This window comes from Cryptosporidium andersoni (assembly GCF_001865355.1).
Source record: "Cryptosporidium andersoni isolate 30847 chromosome Unknown contig_84, whole genome shotgun sequence".
Classification (NCBI taxonomy): Eukaryota; Apicomplexa; class Conoidasida; order Eucoccidiorida; family Cryptosporidiidae; genus Cryptosporidium; species Cryptosporidium andersoni.
Genome location: NW_027122852.1, coordinates 1 through 19,125, shown reverse-complemented (window position 1 = coordinate 19,125; position 19,125 = coordinate 1). Strand labels below are relative to the sequence as shown.

General features: G+C 25.5%; 8 protein-coding genes across 8 annotated transcripts in view; 4 read left to right on the top strand and 4 right to left on the bottom strand.

The window, feature by feature from the left end:
* cand_027010 (transmembrane amino acid transporter protein) overlaps positions 1-1,118 on the bottom strand; it is a gene marked incomplete at both ends in the record, with an annotated part of 1,808 nt that extends 690 nt beyond the window's left edge. The window contains one exon of the mRNA XM_067212929.1: positions 24-1,118. Coding sequence (XP_067068256.1) covers positions 24-1,118 — 1,095 coding nt within the window. The remainder of the gene's footprint in view (positions 1-23) is intronic.
* A 2,361-nt stretch (positions 1,119-3,479) lies between these two features.
* cand_027000 (uncharacterized protein) lies at positions 3,480-3,956 on the bottom strand (the record flags this gene model as incomplete). Its single annotated transcript, XM_067212928.1, has 1 exon — positions 3,480-3,956. One exon carries the CDS (start codon positions 3,954-3,956, stop codon positions 3,480-3,482), a length of 477 nt encoding a protein of 158 aa, XP_067068255.1.
* A 667-nt stretch (positions 3,957-4,623) lies between these two features.
* Positions 4,624-6,561, top strand: cand_026990 (uncharacterized protein; the record flags this gene model as incomplete). Its single annotated transcript, XM_067212927.1, has 1 exon — positions 4,624-6,561. The coding sequence occupies one exon, from the start codon at positions 4,624-4,626 to the stop codon at positions 6,559-6,561; it is 1,938 nt and encodes a 645-aa protein (XP_067068254.1).
* A 162-nt stretch (positions 6,562-6,723) lies between these two features.
* cand_026980 (serine threonine protein phosphatase) lies at positions 6,724-7,899 on the bottom strand (the record flags this gene model as incomplete). The annotated part of the gene is made up of 1 exon (XM_067212926.1): positions 6,724-7,899. The coding sequence occupies one exon, from the start codon at positions 7,897-7,899 to the stop codon at positions 6,724-6,726; it is 1,176 nt and encodes a 391-aa protein (XP_067068253.1).
* A 332-nt stretch (positions 7,900-8,231) lies between these two features.
* cand_026970 (DNA-directed RNA polymerase II subunit RPB4) lies at positions 8,232-8,836 on the top strand (the record flags this gene model as incomplete). Its single annotated transcript, XM_067212925.1, has 4 exons — positions 8,232-8,274; positions 8,353-8,527; positions 8,585-8,669; positions 8,747-8,836. 4 exons carry the CDS (start codon positions 8,232-8,234, stop codon positions 8,834-8,836), a joined length of 393 nt encoding a protein of 130 aa, XP_067068252.1.
* A 756-nt stretch (positions 8,837-9,592) lies between these two features.
* Positions 9,593-12,055, top strand: cand_026960 (protein kinase domain-containing protein; the record flags this gene model as incomplete). Its single annotated transcript, XM_067212924.1, has 1 exon — positions 9,593-12,055. One exon carries the CDS (start codon positions 9,593-9,595, stop codon positions 12,053-12,055), a length of 2,463 nt encoding a protein of 820 aa, XP_067068251.1.
* A 78-nt stretch (positions 12,056-12,133) lies between these two features.
* Positions 12,134-12,775, top strand: cand_026950 (uncharacterized protein; the record flags this gene model as incomplete). Its single annotated transcript, XM_067212923.1, has 1 exon — positions 12,134-12,775. One exon carries the CDS (start codon positions 12,134-12,136, stop codon positions 12,773-12,775), a length of 642 nt encoding a protein of 213 aa, XP_067068250.1.
* A 334-nt stretch (positions 12,776-13,109) lies between these two features.
* On the bottom strand, positions 13,110-17,810 carry cand_026940 (DNA polymerase family protein; the record flags this gene model as incomplete). Its single annotated transcript, XM_067212922.1, has 1 exon — positions 13,110-17,810. The coding sequence occupies one exon, from the start codon at positions 17,808-17,810 to the stop codon at positions 13,110-13,112; it is 4,701 nt and encodes a 1,566-aa protein (XP_067068249.1).
* Positions 17,811-19,125: the final 1,315 nt, after the last annotated feature.

Sequence of the window (19,125 nt, the reverse complement as noted above, 5' to 3'; positions counted from 1 at the left end):
TTATTATTATTATTATTACTTACTTCTATATTATAATTATTTAAAGGTTTTAAGGTTTTATTATTAAAATGTCTTAAAATATAAATTATATAATTTTTTACAATCTCTTTAACTGGAAATAGTAGTAATGGTAATGAAAATACAACAGATAATATATAAAGTAATTTTACAATAATAGCTGGTATAGTAAATGGCAAATTCAATATTATTGGAGAAAATATATTAGTTCCATATGCAAAAGTAGAAATAAATGTAAATATTAGAGTAAAAATCAATACTAAAAATATTGAAAATAAGTATACCCATTTAAACAATAATTTTGACTTTAATGTTTCCAATGAATTGTAGTAAGATAATACAACAGGTGCACATACCCATAAAAATGCAGCTATACCGATAAATCCAGCTGCATTATTGGGGTTTGTATATAATGGTATTAAATGAGATTTCCCATTTAAAATGTTATTTGATAATTCTATTGATGAATATATTATTATTGATAAAATTCCAATTATAAGACATATATTAGCCAAAATCATTATTAAACCTAATGATTGAACTCCATCTATACATAATAAAGGGATATAAAGTACTAGTTGAATAAATGTTATTAATGCTGGCTTATAATTCATATAGTCATTTAAACAATTATAAATTCCTGCTATTATATCTTGTATATTATCTGTTATAAATGAAATATAAACTATAGTAAAAGAAATCTCTGTAGTTGTAATAGCTAAATCAGCCATTATACGACCAGGTATTCCCATTGCTACTGTTGCAATTTCTGAATAAGAATAATTCATATTATTAGTACATTTTAATAAAGTAAATATTGATATTACATTTATAAACCAATAAAATATTATTAAAAAAGTACCAGAAACATATCCTGAATTTGCAAATGCCTTTGGAGAAAATAGAATGCCTGTTCCCATTGCTGCTTTAAATATAGTTACAAATCCTATTGTCAATTCAACATATATAGTATTCTTTTTACAAATATCCGAAATATCTCCCAATCCTGGTGATTTACTAGATATCTCGATACTTTCAAAAGTTTCATTAATTGTGATTGCACTAGTATCTTGTTTATTAGTTAACCCCTCAGAATACATCCTTAAAATTTATTTCAATACGAGATTTTAAACATCTAATTAGAAATTGAAGTATTAGTGTAAAATTTAAGCTTTTAATCTTATAGAGATATTATTATCCAATTTTTCATTGCAATTGTTTAACCTTGTAGATAGTCCACGCGGTTGGTTATATCTTGTTTTCATAGTGAGAATTTTAATATTGACTATTTCTAAATGATTAAAAAAAGTTAATAAAATATTAATTAAGTAATTTTATATAAAAGTTACTTGAATATAACTTTCATTAAGATATTATCTTTTTATATTAATTTCAAGTAAATTTTCATATCTATAGATTTCGTGTATCATTACTAAGTATATAATTAATATTTTATGAATAGCCTATAAATTGTTTATTATAAGGTCTTTTCTATTTGTTAGTAAATACTTTATATATTATATATAATACATTAATAGTTTATTTGTTCTTCTTTTTTCATTAATCTATTTTTTATTAAGAAGAGTAAAGAAAAAATAATAAACCCTAATATTGTAAATTATTGTGGTTCCACAATAAATAAATTGATGAATTTATATCAACAAAAATAAAAATGATTATATAGGCTAATGCAATATATATATTAATTTTGACTCACAAAATTGGTATTTTAAATAATTAATAAAGTTAATAAAAGAAATTATTCTGAACTATAGTCTATTACTATGGTTCAGATTGAAGTGGTTTTTTTTTCTTAAAATAATGTACATATATATAATAAATTTACAGATTATGTTTAGTTACTCATTTATTTAAATATAACAAACTTATTTTTTTATATAAAATATATTTATAAATTCTTAATATTATATTCAATTATAAAACTAGTTTTTTTTTTTTTTTTTGCAAATAGTGTAAGATTATATCAATAAAGCTATAAAATAAAGCTAGAATACCATTCAAAAATTTCCTTATTCAACAACTCTTCAAGATTTCTAAATAAGTTACATTATATCTCTCTTAAACTTAATGAAATATATTTTTAATAATCAGATGATACTTTTCGACAAAATAGTATTATTTATCTCTAAAATATTATGTACAATGTTAAAATAGTTATACATATTAAAGTGAGATTTTATTTCTTAAAATTTAGCTTATTTTAATAATATCTATTATTAACACCTTTTTATAAAACTGATAATTTTACTGGAAACACAGTATAATTAAAATCTAAACACATTTTATAAAATTTATTATTTTATTTAAAAAAAGAGAATCTAAAATAACCAGTTGTATTTCTACATACACTTTTCATGAAAATAAAATATTAATTTTTAAATAATAATGAAATAAGTTATTATAATATTAATATCTTTTGTATCTTTTTAAATATTTTCTAGCATGTATATTAGACAAACACAAAGTAATTTAAATATATTTTATATATCTCTTTAAATATTTATTGATATATAATATTCATAGAAATTTCCATTTTAATTAAAGCTATTAAAAATACAACTCTATTAAATATAAATTATTTTCATTATACTTTATTGATTTAAATATAATAAAATATTTTTAATGTATGATTAAAATTATACTATTGCCATTTTTCCTCTATTATTATAACAAATTATAATCAGTTTGATAAAAATGATATATTAGAAGTTTTACTATAGGTATATTCATTTAATAATTATGAATTTTAGTGTATTGTTGTATAAATAAGAAGAAATAATATTAATTTAAGCACATCATAATCTTGTTTTATTAATAAATCAAATAATAAATAAATAATATTCAACGTTATAAAATATCTTATAATTTTGATGATTTATTAAATCAGTACAAACTTTTAGGTGTTATTTAATAATAATGTATATATTAACTTAGTGATCTAATATATAGTTATTAATAAGTGTAATAAAATAATTCGTTTTGTAAATATTCATTTAAAATAGTTCACAACTAAGAAATTGTGAATTAATTTAAATATATAGAATTAATGAACTAGTTTATGATTTTAAGTTTAATATAATTCGAACGAATACCGTTAAATGGTCTATATACAATATATTGTATTCTACATTCTTTTTTTAAAATAAATTTAAGGTTATTTCAATTGATTATAACCTTGATTGAATTATTTAAAAAGATTTTGAATACTAATTTTGATTCACTTATATCAATAATAATATGTCATGATCTTGTAAATTATATTTATAATATTATAAAATCTAATCTTATAATCCTCTATGATCCAATTTAATAAATTAGTAATATAAGACATTAGTTTACAATAAAGATTAGAATTTAGAGAATAGTAGAATAAATAAATAATTAAGTGAGATTTTTCCCACAACTTATATTTTTTTTTCTATTATTAGGATAAAAAGAAATTAAGATATCTTTAATATCTTACGCATAATTGAAGCGAGTTCAAGTGAATCACCATAAGAATCTCGCCTTCTTTTATTTATTGTAATCGGACACTTTATCTTTTTCGTTAATTCTGGTGAAATACAGTTATGTCGAACTGTATAGCTTATATTGTCATCAAATATATCCCCTTCATAATCTTCATCATCAATTGACAATCTATGTGCATCTGCAGTACTCAGTATACTAGGCCTACAGTCAATTACAGTTTTTTTTTCAATTTTCGGAGTAGAAACGTCATCTATATTTAATGAAGTAAAAGTTGTGTTAGATGTACAAAAATCATCTACACAATCAATATCCTCTTCATCATAGAATATGAGCATCTTAGTAGCTCGCCTTGCATCAGGAGCATGTATCCACATGTCATCACTTTTAAATTTTGAGCAACGCGGTGTGGTAACACACTCAGGTCTCTCTTCCTCAGTAAAACTCATACTTCTTATTACCAAAGATAGTCAAATTACATAATCAAATGCTGAAATTTCAAAGAATTAGTAATATTTAAAGTTTGATTTTATTTTTTTCTAAATAGCAGTGAAAAAAAAAATACTGGTGACACAAAACTACCCCTCAATAGCCAACATTGCCAATATTTGTGTGGAAAAAGTGTGGCGCGCGCGGCAGTACATATTTAAAGATGCTATTATTTATTATTCTTTCAAATCTTTTTTTTTTTTTTTTTAATAACAATAGAACTATATTGTCTATAACTAAATTTATATATTTCAAATTTATTTTAAGTATTTTTTATTTACCCTATGAATTATGTTGATATCTTTGGGGGCCCACTTTAATATTAAGACACGTCTTAGGATGTGTGCATCAAACTATCACTATTAACTTTTTAAATAGAAAACTTTAGGAGTTTTTAACTCTTTATTGACTTTAATGACTCTTTTTATTTAATAATACCATCATAGTTATTTCTAAAAGTTTGAATAAAGAATAGAAAGGTAAAATGAAAAGTACTTGGTACACAGGCGCGTTATATGTATGCAAGCAGACAAATACAGAAATAGTCTGGTTTTATATTTACTAATATTATAAGTAATAATGATATTACTAATCTCTTTTAATATTTACCTACTTTATTATCTGTATATGATAAAAGGTTTTAAATTAGAAAATGATAAAATAAAATTAGAACCTTCATATAGTAATTTAACAACTGAGGTAGAACTAAATACATGTTCTGATGCGATAATGCTAGTTAATAATATACAAGAAACTCAGGAATCATTTCCTATATATAATTTATATGTTAATGATATAATAAAGGATTGTTCAGCATTATTATTATCTGAATATGAGAAAAGTGGTTTATGTAAAAATAAGTCAAATAAATTATTTGCCACCTGTTGTAATGGAAAATATGAATCTTTAATGGCAGATTCAATTAAAAATATTGAATGTATAATAGCTGCAGTAGCATCTGGTAATTTAACAAGTAATATTTTAATTGGTACAGATAGTCAATTAAATAATAGGATAGACATAGTATTAGAAAAACTATTAAAAAATAAAACTGACAATTTCCCATCATTTATAATGGAAAATTTAAAGAAATCTTATGAATTAGAATCAAAATTATTACAGGAATTAGAAAAATTATCTTCTGATATGATAAATATGTTTTTAAAGAATGGTGTACTTGTTATGGCTCAAGAGGCTTTTGTAAAATATTTAACAAGTTTATTTTGTGGAATTTGTGATATATCTATTTCTCAACTTATACTTTCAACCGGAAATTTAAAAGTTATTCAAATACATCCAAATTCTATGAATAATTTAGTGAATATATTATTACCTCAATATAATTTATATTTTGAAAAATTAGGGAAATTTGGAAATAAAATAGAAACAATACTAGGTGATAGTATTGAGAAATGTATTGATTATCATAATGAATGGATTTTATCAATATTATCTGATAGATTTAAAAGATCAAATTATGATATAAATAATATGATTAATATAGAAGATAAACTTATTATGGAAAATCTTAGTTCTAAACAAAATACATGGATTAAAAAACATTCAAAAATGGCAAGATTTTCAAATATATTAAAAAATAATTTGAATTTCCAAATATCTAATAATAATAACAAATATTCAAAATTAATGATAGATGATATTCAAAATATTATACAAAAAGTAAAATCTGATAAAGATTGGAGGAAATATATTACAAAGTGTATAAGATCATTTCCAATATATAAAATTGCGAATGATAAGATAGATATAACAAAGCTTGATTTAAAAAGATTGGAAACACTTATAATGTCAGCTATTTCTGATCCTAGTGGACATACTTTTATTTCTAATTTGGTTTTAATACCAATTTTATGTTTAAAGACGATTATTATTGAGATATTAACAATTTTACCTGATCCAGTGATTGACTTGAATTTTTATTTTCAAATAAAAAATGATAATCTTACTGATATTACAGATTTATCTAATAAAATTGTTAAATATTTAAGAATAAAATCATATTATAATGATAAAAAAAAAATAGAATTTGGTATTAATAGTAATATTTCCTTAGATATAAGAAGTGTTAATAATGAAATACCTAATGAAATATTATCAGGAAACATTAAGAGAAATAATAGTAATAATAATGATATTTTATATATGGGAAATTCAATGGGTAAAACAAGTATTGATCAATTTGGGAAGATTAAGAAGAATTTTGATCATGAAATACACAATACATTATTTGCTGGAATTCAAAATCAAACAGATTTATCTGATAATTATATAGATTCAAATAACTCAAATTTAGAACATATTAATTTTAAAGAAAATAATTCTGATAACAAGACTAAAGTAAATTATTCAGATTCTATTAATTATACGTTCATGGTATCTGGGAATCCAAATTCTCATGATATTTCAATGATAGCAGCAGATACGCCATATACAATGGATTTGCTTCAAGTAAAAGAGTCATCTTCTATATCAAATTTGAAAATTACATTTAATTATAAAATTTTATTGTTATCCTTAGTTTTATTTATTTTTTATATTTATTAGATATCGAGTACAAAATATTTAACTTTTTTTTTTTTTTTCTAAATTAATATTATTTTCTGAACAAGTAAAACATATAGAAATACTTTAAATATAAATATCCTTGTCAATCTTAATAATCTCTTTAGTATAATAGAAAGTTTTATATATATTACAATTATATTTCTACAATATATCTTTATGACCAATAATATCTAAAATAAAATTTCTTTGAGCTTTATAATCCTTATAATTACCTTTTGGAGAATCCCAGTGAGGCCACTGAATATATTTCCTGTCTTTATAAATCAAATTATTAATATTAGTACTTGTTTTAAGATTACATTGAATAGATTCTTCAGATAATTCATCTGTATCTTCATTATTTTCTGATATATTTTGTTGATTTAATTTTCTTAAGTACTCATCAATAAAAAATCTATCATCAATTGAGGGTTTTTGTAAATTTAATACTTCATTATTTAGAATTTTGAAATTACCTTTTGGATAATTTTTCAGAGAACATCTTTGTATTGATAACCATTCAATATCAAATTCAATTTTGAATTCTTTTGTTTCATTATCATTTATTTTATTATTACAAAAAATATCAAAATATCTTATAGAGTATCCAAAAGGTTTAAATTTGTCAATAGCTCTAAATTCTATGGTGTTTTGTTTGCTTGAATTAGAAATTGATTCTTTAATTGGAATAGAAGCCTCAAAATAGCAATGATGATGACCAGAAAACCAATATTTTGGTTTCAGATGCATCATAATATCCATACAACCACGTATTCCCAGGTTTCCACTTTCTATATCATCTCTAAAAAAAGGTTTACGCTTAAGAAGATATCTGAGATTTCCAAATCTCTCAATCCCATTTGGCCAATCATGGGATATCATAATATCTACACATGATCCTTCAGAATTATCTAATAACATCAATTTCTGCATTTCATACCATCTGATGTGATACCAGCTTCTCTTACTTGATTCTGAGAATGGAGGTTCTTCATAATATCCACGATAAAAATCATAATCTTTATATATACCAGATATTCCAGCAATACGTATTCCACCAATTTTAATAACACCTGTATATCCAAGATAGAACATATTTGGAGCTACCCAACCACCAAAGTATAATGGAATTAGAACATCTGGAACTTCATGGTTACCACCTACAAATACTGTTAGAATTGGAGCTATTTTGTTTCCATTATAATAGTCAGAGAAATCTCCAAGATGAGCTTTATGAGATTTTATAGCCATATTTTGAAGATCATCACTATTTCTAATTGTATGAAAATCACCACAACATATAATGAGATCTACTTTATTTCCAGTCTCATTTTGCATTCTCTCTATACTTTCATATAATCTATTTAATTCTCCATGACAACACCCTTGTACAGCAATCTATAAAGGAGATGAAATATAAAACTAAGTTTCCTGCCTTAATAATCTACAATATATTTAAAAAAAAACTAACCTTCATTTAGTTATTGCCGAGAGTTTTAACAACTAAATTTTGATAGTATCATTGGCGCTAAGCACAAAACTCTAGAAAATCCCAATTCTACAATACTATGAGTTCTCTAAAATTAAGTATAAATCCCCAACTTTTTTTTAAGAAATAAGAAATTAATTAGATTTTGTATATATTTACTGTTATATTGTTTTATTTATAAATGGAAGATAATGTAGATGTGGATAAACTTGAATTTGGAAAAAGTAAGTAAAGAAAATGTACAAGGCTTAATTATTAATATCTAATAAGGCACATCTAAATTCTAACAAATTTAATCTTAGAATTGAAGGGAGCTAAATGTCTAAATTTATGTGAACTCCGTCTTTTATTAGAGGATCGCCTAAGATTACACCCAATGAAATCAGGCGAAGCTCATAGCCTAATGAAATCATCACACCAATATGCTACAAAATTTGGTAAAATTAAAAATAGAGCTTCAGTAATGTTACTTAGAGAGTATGTTAATATAAACACATCTATAAGGAGATAATCAAATTAATTCTTTTATTATAGGGCATTGGATGAAAATAAAGAACTTCATGAATATGAGATTTCATGTTTAGTTAATCTTTTACCTAGAACACCTGATGAGACAAAGGTAAGTAAGTTAACATAATATTTATTATAAGCAGTTTACTTATTAAGAGTATTAACTTTTTTTTAATTAAAAATTAGGCACTTATACCATCCTTAGCAAGACTTCCAGATGATGAAATTGAACGTATTTTGGCTCATTTGGAAAGTCATAGAACATATTCATATTGAAATATGTGGTATAAATATTAATACCAATTTAATAAATTAATTATATTTATAATGTTTAATATTTAAAATTGCAACTCTTTACCAATTACTTCTATATACTATTAAGCTATAGGGAATTTCATACATTTCTATATATAATACAATTACATAATTATAGGAGAACTAGCATCCTTAATTAGTATATATGATTAGGCAATTTAATTGATAAATTCAACTATAATTATATATCTTTATATTATAAAGAATAGTGGTATTACTTTATTGTAACGAAAAGTAATATAGAAGAACCTCACAGATTCCAAACTATTAATAATGCAATATTATCAAGTCAGAGTAACTATGACTGCAAGCATTGCTTAATTATTCAAGCTCAAGAAAATATCTTTAAGATGAGAGATATCCAAAACGGATTAATACTATCATCTTTAGTAGGAAAGTAGTTCTAATCATTCTTGATAATATAATCAAATTCAGAATACAACTTAATATTAACCTTAATTAATAACTAATAATGTATCTAGAGCTACTTATATAATTTCCGGTTATTTAAAATATAACTGCTAAGGTTAAAGACACAAATAATGCTTTATATAATATTTAAAATCGCGCTTTATATGATACAAAATATTAGTGCATTGATACACATGAATCGCAAATTAGGTAAAAGTAGTAGGTATAAATAATTCGAAATTTATTAGAATTGAATTTTAGGAGATTTTTTACTACTTGAGTAGGGATTTGTTAGTAAAGCTGTCAATGAAAACATTAGGGGATCCTATATCCATTAAAGGTTTGTCTCATATTGAAACTTCACGTACAGATAGAAGATTAAAGACTCTAAATCTAAATAATAATGCAAATAGTTCATTTGATCCTTTGTATGAATTAGAATTTAAGGGAATTTCTACCACTTTATCTAAGAAGTATAAGGCAATGATTGTCTTTGATACAGGAGGTATAGAAATAGAAGCTGATAGTTGTAACAGGGATACTGAAGAATTAAACATTACTCGCAGAAATAAATACAAAGGTATAAAAAAGCAATATAGAAATATTGTCTTAACAAGTGGCATTGATCCTATTATAAGTAGACTTAAGGGACAGAAGATCTATTACTATTATGGTGAAACAATAGATAATAAAAGGCATGGTTGGGGTATACTAGCTGATATGCAGAAAATAATTTATGAAGGCATGTGGAATTATGATATTGCTTATAGTTGGTATATATGCTATCATGTTTCAATGGTTGAGATGGGCTTTAGAGGTATAAAGAGGAATCCAAAAGTTTTTATATTAGCTGGTAAAGAGGCAACAATTATATCAGATGATAACGAAATATGTAGAGAGAATCCTTTTTTTGAATTTTTGGAATTACATGATAAAACAACTTATAAAGACGATACCTTAATAGCTAAAGAAGAATCTAAAGAGTTTTATAAAATATCTAATAATGTAATAGATGGCTCAAAAATCCCAAAATTATTAATTGGGGGTATACCTGTAGAGATATCAAATACTCCAATTATAAAGAGAAAATATAGGAAAATAAAGACACTAAATTATTCTATTTTATCTAGCTATGAATTGGATTCAAATAAAAAGAAAAATATGTTAATGCCAGAGAATAAAAGAAAGAATGATATGGATTTAAAGTATATTTATAGAAGAGGTGCAACATTTCCTGAAACTCTTTATAGTTCTCCTACTGTAGATGAGCTTGATTGTCTTGGATATTTCCAAGATTTTTCTAATGAAGTTTTAAGTAGAACAACATCAGAATCTAGGATATCATCACAAAATACAGATAATTTCAAAGTTAATAATTTATACCCATTACCACTGACAGCATCTGAATGCTTCCATTGGAGTAGAGGTACTTTAACACGTTTTTTAGCTTCTGTTGGCCTTATAAATGAAGCTTTACTTATTCAGAGGCATCATATAAGAGGGTCTGATATTTCAAGGATTTCACATTATGAACTAATACAGATTGGAGTTACAAATACTTATTCAAGGAGATTTATTATCAGTTTATTTAAACAATTATGGAATTCAATAGATCCTTCAGATCCACTATTACCTGTTAACAGACGTAAATTAGGAACAATATACTTACCATATATTCCTCCATTTATGATAAAACTGGGACAACATCTTGGTGAGGGAGCTTATGGATTTGTAAGGAAAGGTTTTCTAAATAGAACTCCAATAGTTTGTAAGATATTTGCATTTAATACGAAATTCTATGATAGCTTTAATACTAGTACTAATAATGTTAGTGACTCAATTAATTCTTCTCTAGAATCTATAATTCAATATGATAAAGATAAAAAGCTCAAACCACCTATACATACCATTACAGGTACTCCGCCACACCATTCATCCAATTTTCCACAGCAATATTTATACAAATATAGAGGAAGTCAGATAATGGGTTTAAACTTATACAGGTACTTACCAACTCCAGTTAAACAAAGAGATTGGGAAGGTAAAATACTTTTTATGCTACAATCACATCCTAACATAGTAAAGTGCTATGGTACTAGTCAGGTAGGTGCTGGTTATGAATCTTTACTTTTAGAATATTGTGAAGGAGGAAGTATGGATAAATATGTATTTAAAGATAAGTTTAGTAGTGTGAATTGTATAAGAAATAAGTATAATGTTGACAGGATACAGTTATTATCTTGGCTAAAAGATATAGCTTGGGGAATGACACATGTTCATACTTGTGGGATTCTTCATAGAGATCTTAAGCTAAGTAATTATTTTGTATCTAATATAAATGGAGTTCCCAGAGGTAAAGTTGGGGATTTTGGCATAGCTGTACCAATATCAGATGGTGATTCTAGATCAACTATTTCTTTATTTGGGAATGTTTATTATGCTGCACCTGAGGTTTTGAGAGGTGAAGGATTCTATGAGCAGAGTGATGTATGGTCATTTGGGATTACCTTGTGGGAAATATTATCTGAAACTATATCATACGAGGGGATGAATGCTGGGCTAGCAATGGTAACTAATGCAGCAGGTCTTAATATTTTACAGATCCCATATAATGTACCTAAACGTTTATGTGAGCTATTAAAGTCTATGTTACATCATGATTGGAGGAGAAGACCTGATTTTCGTTATATTGCAGAAGAACTGACACATATAATTAGCCAGACTGAGAGCTCAGTATATACAAAGTTACAAAGCTTCCTTGCAGTATGAAGTAGGCGGGTGGATTCCATGCTCCAAATTCAGGTACCAAATAATAGTATTGAAAAAAAAGGAACTAACCAACATCCCATGTTAACTGATGATATTTTTAATGAAATTTCACACTTGGACTCATTCATAGCTAGTTATCAATGTCTAGCAGCAACTAAGAGATATGGTGATTCTACAGTGACATATTATTCACAAAGTATAAAGAATATGCTTGAAGGCATTAGAACAAATTTAAGGAATGTTGATAAAATTGAAACTAAAACAAAATTGGAAGATATCCTGAAGTCTCGTATGGATAAGATTAGCCTTATTGAAATGACCCTTAGAGATAAGGAGCATCTTAGTTCATTGACTAAGGTCCCAAGTTATCAGGACGAAAGTGAAGAAGTGGAACATAGCGACCTGTCACTAGTAGAAAAAGGGGATGCATTCTTGAAATTGTCTAGTAATTCAGTAACTAGAATGAAGAAAAAGATCGTAGAAACTGAAAAGTTGGGTGATGAAGCTTTGAGTAAAATACATATTCAAGAGGAACAATTAGAAAAGATAAGGGCAGGTTTAGGTGATGTTGATTATAACTTGAACAGAGCCAAAATAACTATTCGTGCTATTGCTAGAGATGCAGCTACAGATTTTTGTGTCCGTATATTGTGTGGAATATTAACAGTAGCTGTTGTTATTTTGATCATTATTATAATTATAACTTCAACAAAGAAATAAAAATGATTTCTTTATGAATCCTTGAGATATAATATAATTTTTTTTTTTTTTTATAATTAATACCGAATATATAAGATATATAAATTATTATAACAACGTTCATTAATTATTAGGAAATTGAAGATTGTTTCTAGTTAAGGCATACTTTATCAGGTTTGTAGTATATTAGAAAATACTTTGATTATATAGATTGACCAGTTATTGATATATTAAACCTGGATAAATAAACCAAGATTAATTAATAAATTGAATATTTTTGAGTTCCAAGATATGTATAATAGTTTATATATCTAAATATAAATTTATAAATAAGTGTACACTTTAGTTTGAAGTACTAATATTCCAGAATTAGATTAATGCTCCATAATTTCGTTAAATATTGACTTTGCTCTTCAAAATTGCAAGATCTATTAGTATACTTTCTCTTGTTCAAAACTATCTGAAATATATCATGAACAGGAATATTGTTATATCTATTCATATTCATAAATTTGTTTATAATATCTTTTAGGTAAGAATTTGTATATTCATAATTATTTACAAGAGAATTAGAAGCTGTTTTTGAATCATTTAAGATATTCAAATTTAACCAGTACAGCCAATGATCTAAATATAGCCAGATTCTATGGGGAGATACTTCACAGTTTAGAGAATTCTTAGACTTGCAATGCAATTGTGGACAGTTATATCCATTACTTAATAGTATACGTCTAGTAGAAATGTTGCACTCTTTACAAGTTCCACAAAATGCAGAATAACAACCTAAAGTGAGTGATCTAAGGTGATTATTTAACCAATTTGTGAGATATTCTAGTGGATATTTATTTGAACAAACATTGCAAGTCCATAAATTTTCTTTTAGGCAATTAATGATCATTTGTGACTCATCATTACCATTCTTACGACAGAATAAACAAGGTAAAGAAGCCAATATTGGAACTGAATCATAATTTTCAGGAGATTTTTTCCATTGGAAGGGAATGAATGGATCTTCGTGTTGATCATTTTCTTCTTTATGAACAATTTCATAAAAATATTTGGAGTCTAAACCTAAGCAAGAAGCTAATCTAGATATTTCTAAACCAGGAATAGGGGCACAAAGACGTGATATTGGAGGCAGTAATTGTTGTCTCTTATACCATTCAATATCAATTTCTAAATTTTGTTGTTTAACTTCATCTAAAGAGTATGCTCTTCTCCCTAAAGATGATGCTGATTGAGATTTGTTAGAATTCTGGCCAATCTCAGGATTTGTAAGTTCTTCCATACATATAATATATGATATCTCAGTCCCTAGTCTAATAGGATGTCCAGAATTAATCAATCTTTTAGCTACAATAACATGAGGTAGTTGAAAAGGATCTGAGTAATATTGAGGAAGTTTATTTAATGCTTTAGTAATTGTGAAATAATCAGCTTCAATTGTTTTATTACTTAATTTTTCATTAAGATCCTCTAACAGTGTTAAGATATCTAAAATTACCTCTTCAATTGGCTTGTTTGAAAATATTGAATTTAATATAGCTTTCGATATATCCCTAGTTAATTTTGACCAATCCCTCCGAACTAAATCTAAACCTTTATATTCTAGTTTAAATTGTTTTTTATAATAATCTAATACCTTTACGCAGGCATACTTCTTTTTTTTAAGAAGAAGTAGACGTTGTAAGACATCATCTAGATCTATTTCAAGTTTTTTATAATCCTTATTAATTAACTGTTTTATCTGATTTGCCAATTTCAAAACTTGTTGATAGCCATATCCATCCCCTTCATCTAATATACCTGTATTTACCATTATACTATCAGTATCCCCATATATAACTTGTAATTTAAGTTCATCTTCAACTTTATTTTTAGCACTTTGAAGAATTTGGCGACCATATAGTGTAATTGTTGAAGCCAAATCCCTTGCATAAAACCTTGAATTTTTGTATCCGAGACAACCATAAAGTGAGTTAGCTGTAAGTTTCAAAGCTAATTGTCTTATTTCCAATTGTAATCTCCTGGATGAACTTGTACTATTTAAATTCTTTAAAATATCCTTGATATGTTTTCTTCTTCTAACAAGACTTTCTAGAATACTTGGCAAAATAATTTTATCAAATTTTAAGGTCCCAAAGTTATTCATTAGTGAATCTTTAATATTTCCCTGATACTCAAAAATATTTTCATCTGAATATATTTCTGCTTCTGAATTTAGATTACTTACTTCCTGACTTTTTTCTGTTATATCATCAATGTTGCTTATTTTCCCAATATTTCTTTTAGTAAAACATATATTAAATTCTTGGATAATAGAAGGATATAAAGAGTTAAAATCTAGAAGAATTACGAATCTGTCATATAAACCTATAAGAGGTTCAAGTACAAGCCCCCCTATATATGATATTTCATCCTTCTCTACTTCTGGAGTATCTGTATCTTCATGAAGTCTTTGAGATTGGTTCTTGTTAAAAGATGAAATATTAGTAATTTTATCTGGAGTAACAAATTTAGCTTGATGGAATTCATGTAATAAGAGATATTCATTACGCTCAGCTCGAAGGTTAAGTAAACTCTTAGACCAAAGAAATCCTGCTATATTTGTTAATTCTCTTGTTAATGGTAGTACCTGTAAATGAAATAGTAATTTTAAAACTCCTAAGGCTTCATAAAAATTCCTACAAATAGATTCATGAATTGTCTCTATTGATGAATAGACAGATTTATATAAATCCATAATTTGATTAGATCCTTCAAGTGCAGAATGAAGCTTCACATCATTAGGAAATATATCCATACAAATAGGATGTAATTGATAATTTGTTCTACTTTTAAGAAATTCCCTGCTAGATAAACAAGTATCACAAATAAGACGTCCAGTCAATAATACTTGTATTCTTTTAGTTCCAGAAGGTAACTTTTGCAATGACTGTTTAAAGGAACTACCTAAAGAAGATCCAAATATATTCAATTTTCCTAATTTCCAAATATTAGGGGTATTCAAAGTTATCAATCTATTACATAGAATATCCAAATGCTCATTCCATATATTATGACCTATAATAATATCTGGGTCTAGTTGAGAAATTGCTATTACAAAAGCTAATAATAAAGACTTTTCAGAGGAATAGTAATATATCCCTGACTTATTCATGTACTCTTCAACATTAATAGGAAATGGAGTATTTATATTATATCTTCTTATGCCAACCCAGGGATATATACAATAATGTTTAGAAGATTTATTTTGCAAAATATCATCAACATTAAACTCATCCCAACATAATTCATCTATATTCTGATTTCTTAAAGCAATCATTGATATACTATAAATCTCTGATACTGTAGAATTCCCTTGTCTACCACATTGAACTTTTATTGATACTAATGTCAAAGGAGGCGAATTAGGAATAGGACCATCATCATAATTTGTTGTACTATCACCATTAATATCATTTAAATTATTACTAATAGCTTTCAAGTCCATATTGCAATCATCCAATATCTCAGTATTTTTATTGATCAGTAATTTCTTACTAATTGGAGCATTCCATATTCTAATATTTTTCCAGGTGGATACATGGATCTCAACCTTGCATTGAGACCTTCGACCATCTCCAACTGATACAACTTTATAGGGTTTCATTATTTTTAACCAAGAAGGTCCTTTTATTCTTCTCTTAATAATGAAATTTTCTATTAAGGATTTATTTAAACCAAATATGTGAGAAAATGTTTCACCCTTTATATTATTTGGTAAATTGGGACTCTTACTAGGGTATAACACTTTGAGAAATGGCTGGTTTGGACCGTACTTTACTCCAGATTGAGTAAAAGCAAAATTTCTTACAACAGGTTTCATCTTTATTTGGGGAATATTGTACTTCTTCCTTATTGAAATCATTTCCTTTGCTACTGACTGACATATATCCACTGGATTTGGGTGTTCTGGATATGCATCTTTAGGGTATATATACAATGATTTATAGGTATTTTGGATAATAATACAAGCACTTTCATTAAGTTCCATTTGCTTATTACTCATATTATTCAAATTCTGAGTAAATACTTTACCAAATAAATATATCTCGCTTGAATTGAAATCTTCTGCAATATCCACAACATAAAAACTCAGACATTCATTCGCATCTTCTATTGGTACTATATTAATTATTTCATTTGATTTATTATCTCTAAAACTCATAAATGACATCTCTTCTTGCATTAAAAAAGTTTCTGCATTTGAATTATCTATAATACTGTCATTTTCATGCTTTGTATCGTCTGATTCAGGCATTACTAAATTATAATCTAAGTTGAAAGTATCAAATTCTTTTTCTATAGTTCCATCATTTAATTTACTATATTCCTTGTCCTCCTTAATCAATTTGTGCTGATTATTTTGTTCTTCTGAACACTTTATTTTAATAGATTTATCATCACCCTGTAGACTCGTATCTAGTGGTGTTTTCACCACATTCTCTACTTTTAATATTTCCGAATCATGTCTTATTTTTTTACCTATATCATATTCAGAGTTCAAACATATATCATTGGAGTCATTTGGTATATTTTTCAACTCCTCAATTTCTAATTCTGCTTCAAAAGTTTCTAATGTATTCAGTATATCATCAGTTTTACAAGGATTTATACCACTACTCTTATTGCTAGATGTCTTTTTATTAGTAAATATAGATATATCCTGAAATTGCTTGAATATTGATTGTTCTGTAATTTTATAGTCTTCATAATTCTTCCTACGTTTTTTTTTCTCATCAATTCTATTTTGTTTATAATCTTGCTCAGGTATGTGATAGTAATTATCTAATAAATCATGACCATCATCTTGATATCCAATTCCATCATCATCGACTACAAAATCATTTCTACGCCTTTCTTCACAAATTTTTTGATATTCTATTTCATCTACTTCATCATAAATCTTCTCATTCTCTACTAAGTATACATCAATAGCTCTAATCTTTCCTTCCCTCACTTTTCTCAAAGTTGATAAAGCCTCTGCCGTACTATTTTTAGTCCTATTCCTCATTATTAAAGTTACATAAATATTAATTTCTTATTAATGACCAATCTTTAATATTGTTACGCCCACTTATTCTATAACAAGCATGTTCAGCTACAGCTTAATCACAGCGCCACCCTTGAATAAAACTCATTAATTAAAAGGTATATACTAGACTATTCCAGAGTATACCAGTTACAACACTTGTTATAAAGAAAAAAAGTGAATTCTGTAAACTATTTCTCAATATATTCTAATATCAGAATACTTATGAAGTAAAAGTATTACTATTTATAGATATAGATTAAACTTTCTACTTTTAGTATATTTAATTTAATAATATATTTATATTATTATTTTCTATTTATTCAATTATATTCAAGATCTATAAAATAATCTGCTATAGCTAATAATGTAGTTGCAATGCCACGTTGATGTACTTATAGAATTATTTATTACCTTGAAATTATATTTTAACAAGATTTTTAGATAAATTGGATCTTCTTAGTAAACTTTTTATCAAAAAATATCTAAGACATACCACAAATTTTAATTTAATGGTTATAATTTATTAATTGTAGGATTTTGTGGTAATTAAATAAGATAAATTGCAATACAGAATACTAAATTTAAAATTAAAGAATAAATTAGAATTTAACCAATAAATTTACTGAATAACTTAATATTAACAGTTCTAGGATAAGTATATTCAACCCCACTCCATATCAAGAATTAACTCTTCTTAATAAGAGGGCCTTTAATGTTTATTAATCTTACAAAAGGATATTTAAATTTATCTTTAATATTGAGATATAAAAAGATCTAATCATATATCTTCAAATATGGTTCAGGGAGTTAAATATTTATCTGTTATTTATTGAATACTTTTTTTCATTTATTCAAATTAAACCTTTTGAAAGTTAGATGTTAGTTTAATCTTTCAATTAATTCCAGAAATATTTAGTAGAAACATTTTAAATAAAAACTTTTAATGATATTTTTGTTACGAATTTAATCTATATCCTTTAAATGTATCTATTTTGCTATTAGGTATTTTCATTAGTTGATCTAAAATAAAAATTTAATATTTTACAGTACAATTTTCATAAATTCCCTTTCGTTATTTAGTAGTTGATTATTATATGATTTATATTTAAATTAGAACCAATATAGGTAAAAACTTGATATATAAATTAGAATTAGTTGTAATTCTGATTAGGATATATCCACACTAAATTATAATATAATGAAGTGATAACTTTAACATGAATATATAAAAAAAGAATTTATTCTGTTAATTTAAATGTTTTGATATTTTCCAGTTTAAATAATTCTTGTGTAT